We start from the raw sequence: 11,179 nt of genomic DNA on the forward strand, positions 1-11,179 counted from the left end.
ATATATATATATATATATATATATATATATATATATATATATATATATATATATATATATATATATCTATAATTACATAAAATTTCGAGAAATAAATGAAAGAATTTCATACCATTATTGACATACCAATACGCGCGATTTTGTGACGAGCTCTATAAATGCGATCTTGTCGAAAATGGCTGAAACAACTTACGATTGTTTCTTAATTGTACGCATACGACACACTTACAATACGTCGAGAAACAATTGTTTACGCGCCGTTCGCATCATTACTCCTTTTTTAGCTGTTAGCCGATATCTACCTTTGATAAAAAACAGTCACGTCTTAAACATTTTCGATAAGATCGCGCTTATAAACCATTGGTTTACCAATCTTATTTGTTTCTCGAAATTTTAAGTGGTAAGGAATTTTTTATATAGGTTGATTTTACCTGCACATGTACCTTGGACTGTCTTGTATCAAACACCTTATATAACACCTTTTTTTTAATGGAATTGAAACTTACGATAGAGGAACAATGATAAGGAATGGGCCGTTGACTTTCTTCTTCTCCATAAGATATGTTACCAGAGCAATTGTTTGAATTGTTTTACCGAGACCCATTTCGTCTGCCAAGATACCGTTCAGGTTATTGTTGAACAGCGATACTAACCATTCCAAACCCTAAAACAATCAATTAAATTTTATCATACCGAGAAGAAGACATATACAAGGTGTATACGCAAATTCGAAAAAAAAATTCCCTGACTTTCCAGATAACTTGTTAAAAATTCCAGGCAAAATAAAAAAAATTTTTACAAATTTTCTTTAAATAATATTTATTTATTGCATAATATATAGTAAATAATATTTATTGCACAAAATTCTTGCTGTTTTTGTGTGTTTAAAAAAGTTTATTAAATTAAATTAAACAGAAAATATACATTTGATGTATGTAACTGTTAATACATATAACTGTTAATATGTTCACTGTCCATCAGCAAGTGATAAAAGCTTGAATATTAAGGTAAAAATACCAATAGTTGGACACGTACCTAAGTCTGGACATTGTTATCGTTTTAGTATTTAAATAAGAATATTTGAACTCTTAATATAGAATATACATACATATTAATTATACGTATATTATTTTATATCGAAAATTCAAATATTCGTAATTTAAAAACCAAAAGTCCAGAATTAGGTACACGTCCAGACATTGGTATATTTACCTTATAAAAAATAATCTTTTAAGGCTCCTGTGTAGTCACTTTGACTGTTCTATTGACTATTGTCTATTGACGTCAAAAGTGAGAATTTGAACATGTGTATTTGAAAATTAAGAAAATGCCTGAAATATCAAAAAACTAAAAAAAAAATGAACACAAATATCCTAAGACTAGATAATTTACAGTTTAAATTTTAATTTAATTTAATTTAATTATATTTAATTTAATTATATTTGAGATCAAATAATCATAAAAAAACATTTTAAGAAAAAATTGTAAAACAAAACTTATTTTTTTAAAGCTGTAATTTGCTCTTAAAGCGCTTCTGCCTCTTTTTGCATATTTTTTTTAATTTTTAAGCGTTTAATTTCTAATTTCTTTGTTTCTAAACTCTATTTTCTCTTTAAAGACATTTCTTGCTTTGCAGCAGATATTTGTTGTCGACGTCGTTCTAAATATTCTATATAGCGAGAATGAACATTTTCGAGTGCTAAGCAAAAGATCTTTAGATATCTGTAAGGCAACAATACCACCATGGTATAACATAGCATCATATATTTGACGAAAAACGATTACGGATTCTTCTCGCATGTTCTGAAAAAGGCATTCAATATTGACAGAGAAACCTCGTTCTATGTTGACATTGCCATGAGAGAGATAGCAAGTCATCCTCACCATATGCATAACATTTTTTAAATTTTCACATAAAATATCTGGCCAAAAGACCAATCATCTGCACGGTGCGCCTCCTGAAAAAGCGCATGTATATGTTGTTATATACACTTTTCTCAGGGGACGCATCAGTACGTTGCATAGATGTCAGCTTTCATCCTTCTATCTAGTATCTATCACATATATCCTTTCGTTTAGAAGAAGAAGAGGGGAACAAATTTTGCTCTATTTCACAAAAATTCCCCGACTTCCAATAAAATTCCCTGACAATTCCAAGTTTTTTCAGGCCGTATACATCCTGATATAAAATATTGTGCATGATGTAAAAATATTTTGTTAAAATGGATATGATACCTTGATCTGATATTCCTTTAATTTTCCATTCACCATAATGGTTGCCTGCTCTGTAACTACTTCACGAATGGTATGTGCGATGCTGTAGTACGTCTGTTCTTCTGTTTTATATTCGTCATCCTCCACTTTTGCTTTGTGTATTGTTTTTTTCACTTTCTCTTCTTCAGAATCGCCAGTAGATTTATCCTTGCCTAATAGATATTTCATAAATTAATTAATTATAAATGAGAAGGAAACTATAAATTAAAAAAAAATTGTAAACTTGCCATCAGATTTATCCTCGCTCTCATTTCCATTATCCTCTTCATCATCTTCCTCATCTTCTTCACTGTCTGATTCAATTGGTTCCCACCCTGGATGAGCTTCCAAGAATGCTGACAGTTGACTCATTAAAGGTGCTTCATCACCAGTGAGTGTGCGACCAGTGGATGTTTCTATTACACCAACACGTGTATCATCGTTGGTCGCACCATCTTCACCGGTTTCACCATCTTGCAACTTCTTCTTTTTCTGTATAAATATAATATTTCGTTAATATAGTTAATTAAAACAATACGTAGTTCTTAAATACATAACATGACATTACCTTCTTACGCTTTTGTTCTTCAGCTTGCTTTCTCTTTTGTTCCATTTTATGTTGCTTGACCATTTCCGTCAAATTACTTATATACTCGTCGGTTTGAGACAACAAGAATGCTAAACGTTTGTCTTTCTTTTGATCAATTAATTTTCTATATCCCTCTTCGTCTTCTGCCATTAAACGACGCATACGCTCCTTTTCAATACGTTCTTGTTCTTTCTTTTGCTCTCGTTCAGCATTTGCGTGGTGGTTAAGCACTGCTTTATTAAGCCTAGCCAACTTTGCAACATTATTACGGTGAAATTCTTTAAAGTCTTTTCCATGTTGAAGTACAGAAGTAAGAAATTCCTGAAAACATGACAAAAATAATAATATGCAATAATCATATTTCCACTCAAATATATTTTTTTATAATATTGATAATGGATCTATTGATGCAAAACAAAAAATTTACGATATAAATATATAAAACAAACTTACTTGATGTTTTTGTCTGCGTTTACGTTCTGCTTCTAATTTCTGTTGCTTCTCCAATTTTTCGGTAGCCCTAGCCTCGCGTAATCCTTGCCGTTTCGTACGTTTATAAGCTTTCACATTTACTGCAGTTTCTAAAGTAGTATCTTTTCGAGTACACGCTAAAATCTACCAGGAATCAAAAAAAGATTTGAATGAAACATTATATTCTGAAAATTATATAAAACGGAAACTCCATTCTCCATGTTATAAAATAAGTACCTCTGATCTCAATTGTCTCTGAAAGTTTAGTACTCTAAGCATGCGTAGTTCGATCTGGGCCTGTATACGCAGATCCTCAGGCATATTTGTCGGCAAATTACTGAGTTGTTCCATCCGAAGTGATATACGAGATGCGACTCTGCAATCAAACATCATATTTTATTATTAAATCTTTTTATCGATGTAAGATATGATTTATACTACATATGTTATTTGACAAGTTCTCTACCTGTTTTCTCTTTCTTGTAGTATCAACAATGGATCTAATCCAGCCGGTTTCGCAACGCTTGTCACTCTGTTGGTCTTAGTGCCTGGTTGTGGTTGCTGTTGTTGTTGTTGTGGCGTTTGACAACTTGACCTCGTCACACCTGCAGGACCAATGACATTTGGACCTGGAATTTGTGGTCCAGCTGTTGCAGCAGGGGTCTGAGACGGATCTATAGGGCGTTGACCTATCCCTGGAGGAGGTGGAGCTCCACCTATTTAAAAATTCGGCTTATCAATATTATTCTACTTTTTTATAAAAATATCACAATATATTTGTTAAATTCTTCGATTGTGTATTTTATAAATGTCAGAAGAAATGTCATAATAGAAATCGTCAATAAGCAAAATCAAACTATTATAAAGTTACAGCAGAAATATTTAAAGATGTATCTGAGATACAATTGTTGACAAGTGCTTGAAAAACGAAAAATTTGAATATCTGCTTCAAACGTGTTGTAAGCCTAGTGATAAGTGATATAAATAATGGTTAACATAATATATTTCTTATTTAAAAAGTTATTTTTTACTTCCTCAACAGTTTATTACTTTTATTTGCTTTTTTCAACTTTCTATAATAAAACTTTTGGCAGGGAAAATGCCCTGAATTCAACTTTAGAACATTAAATTTCGTATTTATTTAACATCAATATTCATCAGTGTAAAGGAGAAAAAGTAATTGGAATAAGTTAAAATAGATAAATATGCATTGTCTGAACGATAACTATCAATATTATTTGTTGTTATTATAAATGAAATTTAATGAAAAAAGTTAAACAGCGTACTATGTAGTTTGTGGCTTGTACGTTGGCAGTAATGCACTGTGCAGGCAGGTTAGATGAAACAATAAAAGCCTCAAATTTCACACTTATTCTATTGTTCATCGAAATTATTTAATTTGTATTCTTCCTCTATCCTTTCTGCATGAAACAATGCAGACAAAACAAGAATTTACGATATAACTTTATTATACTGATTTATAGGTTATTCGTTTGACACATCAGCTGATTACAACGTTGCTGCATTTCCACAGTCCGTGACTAACTCCTTACGACAATCGCAAAATTGTCACAAATAAAAATTAATTTCTCTGAAACCGTGTTGTGAAAACTAATCAAATTCTGCAAATAGTTCCGATAATTCAAGATCTATATGTATAAAAATACTTAAATTTTTAGTACTATTTTTTCTATACGTTTTTACTCATTACATTCAAAAAAGTTGCTTTTGCCATAAGAACACGTGTAAAATTAACATAATAATTATTCTTCAACGGTTTAGTGAATCAACTTGAAATTTTTTTCAGTATATTATAGATAATTAAGGAAAAATTATTTAAAGTTTTATCAAATTGGTACTATTTTTATATAGCTCAGATACATCCTTAAGCTAATGTAATAAGTATTCAATGATGTAACATATTCCAGAGTAAAAAAGTAAATGTATAATATTATGCAAGATATGCCAAGCATCATATATAGTCCCCAGATATCACATAATAGACTGTGTGTAATGCAAAACAACCCCTATTAATATTGATACATATACTTACAAGATTAAAGATGCAATTCCAGTAGTTGTAGTATATGAATGTTTGTACGTACATAAAAACGGAAGCAAAATTATACAAAACAGAGAGACAAAAATAGACTAAAATAAGTCTATTTACAATAAGCCAAACAAATTCGACGAAAAGCGATACAAAAGACAAAGTAGTCATTCATAGTGTACTAGTTTACATAGAATATATTTCTAGGGACTTACCTTGTACAGCAAGAGCAAGATGTTGCGATAGTGGTTGATTTCTTGCGAGCAATCTGTACGCCATTATTTGAACACTGCAAGAAGAAATTCAAAATATGGTGTACAAATTAACGTACAAATGATATAATTGTAAAGAACATTCACATACCGCAACTGCTGTAATTGTTGTGAGCTAAAAGATTGTTTCTCGCCCATTCCGCTACCTTGACGAGCTCTCAGAGCTAATAACTGCGAATACCGTGGATCTTCCTGTAGACCTTTCTCTTCCATAGAATCGATCGCTTTTTGAAGTGCGTTCAAATTTTCTTGACCAGGCCCAGGAGGTCCTGTAGGTCCTGTAGGGCCGATCTGTCCGCTTCCAGTTTGACTCATTTGATTCACCGGAGCACCCGAGCCTATAGGCGCCGTGCTGCCGGGAACTTGGTTTTGATTTTGAGTACTTGGACCTATCTGAGTGGTGGAAGGCTGACCAGTTGGTCCATTAGGTCCCATTTGTCCAGTTGCATTTCCGTGGCCGATTTGAGTATTCGGACCGCACGGTCCCATTTGACTATTAGGTCCACCAGGTACTATTTGATTACTCGGAGTGCTCGGACCCATCTGAGTACCAGGACCTCCTTGCATCATCTGTCCTGGTCCGCCGGATGAAAGTTGTCCTCCTGGTCCTATTTGACTAGCAGGACCACTTGCTGGTCCCATCTGTCCGCTTACTGGTCCAATTTGCCCTCCAGGTCCATTACCACCGTGTCCCATTTGCGTTCCACCTGGTCCCATTTGACCACCAGATGCATTGCCAGAATTTATTTGTGCTCCGGGACCGTTCCCTAATCCCATTTGACCACCAGAGCCACCTCCGGGACCTGCCGAGCCAATCTGTCCCCCGGGACCGCTGCTGGAAGTCATCTGCCCACCGGGCCCACTAACTGTATTGACTCCAGTAGGTCCATTAGGCCCACTTCCCGGACCCATAGTACCAACAGGTCCGCTACTTGTCGTCATCGGTACGTTATTTGGCGCACCACCTGGACCCATTTGACCGAGAGAACTTGGTCCTAATTGTCCCACAGGTCCGCTTCCAGGTCCTATTTGACCTGTTGGACCGGAAGGTCCCATCTGATTCCCCTGCGCACCTGATCCCATTTGGTTACCCGCTCCGGTTGGGCCCATTTGGTTACCTGGCCCTCCGGGACCCATTTGTCCACCTGGAGCATTCAAACCCATTTGTCCGGTTGGACCGCCCATGCCCATCTGCGTAGGACCGTTTGGACCCATCTGCGATGATCCATTATGACCCATTTGTCCAGGTCCGTTCGGACAAATTTGTCCTGCCGGTCCAACAGGACCCATTGGTCCGCTTGGTCCCATTTGTGCTTGACTGCTTGGTATTATCTGATTAGGACCACTAGGACCCATTGGATTCGGACCTCCAGGACCTATGTTGTGTGCTGCGGGACCACCTACAGGTATTTGGCCAGGTCCGCCAGGACCCATGTGACTTCCTGGACCACTTGCGTTCATATGCGTAGAAACAGACGGACCGCTAGCGTTTATATGACTCGGAATAGGAGGACCAGTGCTCATATGGCTGCCTGGTCCAGGAGGTCCACTAGTGTTCATGTGGCCTGGTCCGGGAGGACCAGTTGCATTCATATGTCCGGATCCAGGTGGTCCGCTGGCGTTCATGTGCCCTGATCCTGGCGGTCCCGCGCCCATATGTCCTGGACCAGATGGACCACTGGCCGGTATATGACCTGGTCCTTGTGGTCCACTTGCGTTTATATGACTTGGAGGTCCGCTCATGTGTCCGGGACCTCCGGGAACCATTTGCGAGTTTTGGGGTCCTGCGGCGCCCATTTGAGGGCCTGGAACAGGTCCACTACCTGGACCCATTTGTCCTGGACCAGCTTGACTCATGTGAGATGCAACAGGAGGCCCTCCTCCCTGTACCATATGAGACGGACCCATCTGTCCTGGTCCTCCAGGACCCATCTGCCCAGGTCCACCGGGACCCATTTGTCCAGGTCCACCAGGACCCATCTGCCCAGGTCCACCAGGACCCATTTGTCCAGGTCCACCAGGGCCCATCTGTCCAGGTCCATTGGGACCCATCTGCCCAGGTCCACCGGGACCCATCTGCCCAGGTCCACCGGGACCCATCTGTCCAGGTCCACCGGGACCCATTTGCCCAGAAGTACCAGGACCCATTTGTCCTGGTCCATTAGAACTCATCTGATTTGGGCCGGTTTGCATCATGTGAGGTGCACTCTGTGGTCCATTCGGTCCAATTTGACTTGACACTAATGGTCCTCCAGGGCCTTGCTGAGATGTAGGTCCTTGTCCGATTGAACCACCTGGACCTTGATTCTACATTGGAGAAAGAAAACTTATAAGTCGTAATGCTTAAAATGAAAATGTACCATTAAAAAGTTATTAATTAATTAAGTTACACACACATACACATATACACATACATGTGTGCGTGTGTGTCTGTGTATGCACTCAAAATAAATGTAGCATAAAAAAATTATAAGCAGAAATAAAATTTGAATGAGTATTACTTCGTGAAAAATCGTCGTACAAGTATCTTTTTTTTAATTTCAAAGTTAAAGTGTCTATTATAAATTTACTATAAGAAACCATTATTAGATTTTTATTTTATAACATCCTCACTATTCCCCCAAAAATAAGGACGTGATTTATAGTAAAAATTACGTACTTCAAAAAAATCCATAAAACTAGCAACAAATTTTTGTGAATTTTATTTGCGGGATCAAAGATTAGTTTTTCTCTTCAGTTTTTCTCTTAAAAAAAAAAAAAGAAATTTTTTTCGTATACGATTTTTCACAGAGATATACTACGTACACACACATTTCAAAATTATCTATGTATTTTCATCATCTACCGTCGGTATTGATATTATCTGATACAGAGATAGGTTACTCCTTTTCATAAAATAATATTTTAATATTTTCTTTATAACAATTTGTGCAACAAATTTGGGATATTATAGGATTATTTTGACAAAATTACGAAAAGTTTTTCGACTTTCAAAATTTTGACTTTCAATTATCTTTTCCGTGCATTTCGCTTTGGAAAGTGTGTAATACGATAGAATCTCTTTGCCAGAAAGGAGGATATGTAAAAGTGGCCGATTTTTGCCCCTAAGATGGAACGTAAAATTTACATGATTTCTTATAATATTTTTTCCGTAGTAACATCCATTTGCTGCCAAAATATGGGAAAAATTGATATAGTAGATTCCAACGCAACTTATTGCTGCATTACATGTATTTTGTTGAATAGATCCAATATTTCTTTGATGGCCACCAATTTTGTCAATTTAACCGCTTTTTTCTCAGTGTAGCATGCGTTAAGTCCGCTTCTTAGAAGAGCTTGTCTGCTGTAGCTCGCGATTATTTCTAGCATTAGATTACGTTCTATCTTGATTTCGCGCATTTTTGTACTTCACAATATTAAAAAAGAAACATTTGTCAGGAGCACTATGTCGAAAAATGATTCAATTTATTTTAAGGACAAATGAATTTTATTTCATGATTCTACGAACAGAAAACTGTAAATAAAAGAAATAAATAGAAATAAAAAGTGGGGAGTCATAAATGGCTAATTTTTGACATTTTTATCTATTTTTCCCATATTTTGACAGCAAATGGATGTCACTACGTGATTCTACGGAAAAAATATTATAAGAAATTATGTAAATTTTACGTTCCATCTTTGGGGCAAAAATCGGCCACTTTTAGATATCCTCCTTTCTGGCAAGGAGATTCTCTTCTATCGTATTACACACTTTCCAAAGCGAAATGCACGGAAAAGATAATTGAAAATCAAAATTGTGAAAGTCGAAAACAACTTTTCGTAATTTTCTCAAAATAATCCAATATTTCTTTAATGGACAGTGACCGCCGATTTTGTCAATCCAATCACTTTCTTTCTCAGAGTACGATTAGAGGCAAAAATCGGCCACTTTTATACATTTTTCTTTTCAAATAAACATCATCATAACCATATAATCGTACACGCTTCAATGTTGCTTCAAATCGACCTTCTTCGCCGCATCATGTTCGAGAATGATATAATAAATATAAATAATAAATAATTTTCTATCCATTCGAGCAATCTCTGTGACAATACAATGAATCAACGTTCGAACGCAACATAGTGTGAATTTAAGAAAAAAAGGATTACTTATTCGCTGCATTTTATCGCCAAGTATAACGATTAAACCATTTTAAAATATTGCATAACGTTACTTTTTCCTACAAGAAGAATAAAAAGATTAACTACGGATATTATTTCAAATTAAATCATATCTATTCTAGTTACGTTTAAGTTAACGCGTCAGTAAAATGATCCACTATCTCAAGGTCGATTTTTCCATGAAAGGTTAAGAAATAAAAAGTTTGACTCTCTACCAATAACATGTTGCAGAGAGCATAGAGAAATACTTGAAGAGATTCAATATTCCTATCAAGTTGAGTGGACAAAAGCTCATAGTGGGGGTGGCAATGATGCTTTAATAACGACGTTATCGCAATTCGGACGTTATTCTAACTGGAGCAAACTTTTGTGGCGCGTTGTTTGTAAACTTGTTACAGAAACGATAAATTTTATCGAGTCGCCGAGAAGCGCAAAAAATGACCACACGAGAGGAGCTCGATTATTGCTACGACTTTGTCTTGAATCTTACTACAGAGTCCGGAAAGGTATAAATAACATCACTACTGCTATTGTCGCACATAATTTGATATACATACAGTACTAGCATTAATTATTGCATTATCTTGAAAATTATTCATGCGTAGAAATACTCTAGAAAAGTAGAAGTACTTAATGTAAGTGAAATATTTTTGTTGTGGCATACGTATTTCTTTAATTAGTATTCATGCAGAAACCGAGAGTTGATGATCATGTTTTATCTGTTTTCACATTATGCAAGTGTATGTTATTCTTCAATGAATCCTTTCGTTTTATATATATTCCAAAATTGACCGAAGCATTGAAATAAGTTCGAAAATGAATAGTATTATTGTTACTTTATAAAGAAAGGTTTTTTACGTGAAAAATAGCAACCAAAATTAAATTCAACAGCAAGTTTCCTAAGAAAATACTAAGAAACAGGAAATTTAGAATAAATGAAGGGTAAAGTAAAGAAATTCTGTATAACTGCAGTAGACGATCGAGTTCTCAATCAAATTTATCTGAAAAATCGTAAACTAACATCAAATGAATTAAAACGTGAATGAGAAAAATCATCTGAAGTAATTATTAGCAGCAGAGTTGTAAAAATATCAATTAAATTTGCCTTAATTTAATAATTTATTTGAGTAAATAATTTCTAATTCAATTAATTGACAATTAATATAAGCCTATTCAATTAAAAATATTTTAATTAACCACTTCAAGAAATCTAATAAAAAATCATTCAATTAATGATTAATTTGAAATAATTCAATTAAAAACTGTTGAATTAACGATTAAAACGAGTGAAAGTAATTAAAGATTATTCAATTAACGATTAATATATATATATATATATATATATATATATATATATATATATATATATATATATATATATAT

General features: G+C 35.0%; 2 protein-coding genes across 2 annotated transcripts in view; one reads left to right on the forward strand and one right to left on the reverse strand.

Moving 5' to 3' along the window:
- LOC116850926 (ATP-dependent helicase brm) overlaps window positions 1-11,179 on the reverse strand; it is a 64,851-nt gene that overhangs the window by 5,422 nt on the left and 48,250 nt on the right. The window contains exons 3-11 of the mRNA XM_032829788.1: window positions 5,727-7,942; window positions 5,579-5,652; window positions 3,780-4,029; window positions 3,551-3,689; window positions 3,296-3,457; window positions 2,822-3,163; window positions 2,502-2,745; window positions 2,236-2,426; window positions 507-664 (exon numbers count right to left, since the gene is read on the reverse strand). Coding sequence (XP_032685679.1) covers window positions 507-664; window positions 2,236-2,426; window positions 2,502-2,745; window positions 2,822-3,163; window positions 3,296-3,457; window positions 3,551-3,689; window positions 3,780-4,029; window positions 5,579-5,652; window positions 5,727-7,942 — 3,776 coding nt within the window. The remainder of the gene's footprint in view (window positions 1-506; window positions 665-2,235; window positions 2,427-2,501; window positions 2,746-2,821; window positions 3,164-3,295; window positions 3,458-3,550; window positions 3,690-3,779; window positions 4,030-5,578; window positions 5,653-5,726; window positions 7,943-11,179) is intronic.
- Window positions 10,169-11,179, forward strand: part of LOC116850929 (inositol monophosphatase 1-like) — a 9,088-nt gene continuing 8,077 nt past the window's right edge. The window contains exon 1 of the mRNA XM_032829794.1: window positions 10,169-10,302. Coding sequence (XP_032685685.1) covers window positions 10,234-10,302 — 69 coding nt within the window. The 5' untranslated portion in view covers window positions 10,169-10,233. The remainder of the gene's footprint in view (window positions 10,303-11,179) is intronic.

The sequence above is a fragment of the Odontomachus brunneus genome, unplaced genomic scaffold, assembly GCF_010583005.1.
Source record: "Odontomachus brunneus isolate Ranch 3 - 2012 unplaced genomic scaffold, Obru_v1 Obru_scaffold_161, whole genome shotgun sequence".
Lineage (NCBI taxonomy): Eukaryota > Metazoa > Arthropoda > Insecta > Hymenoptera > Formicidae > Odontomachus > Odontomachus brunneus.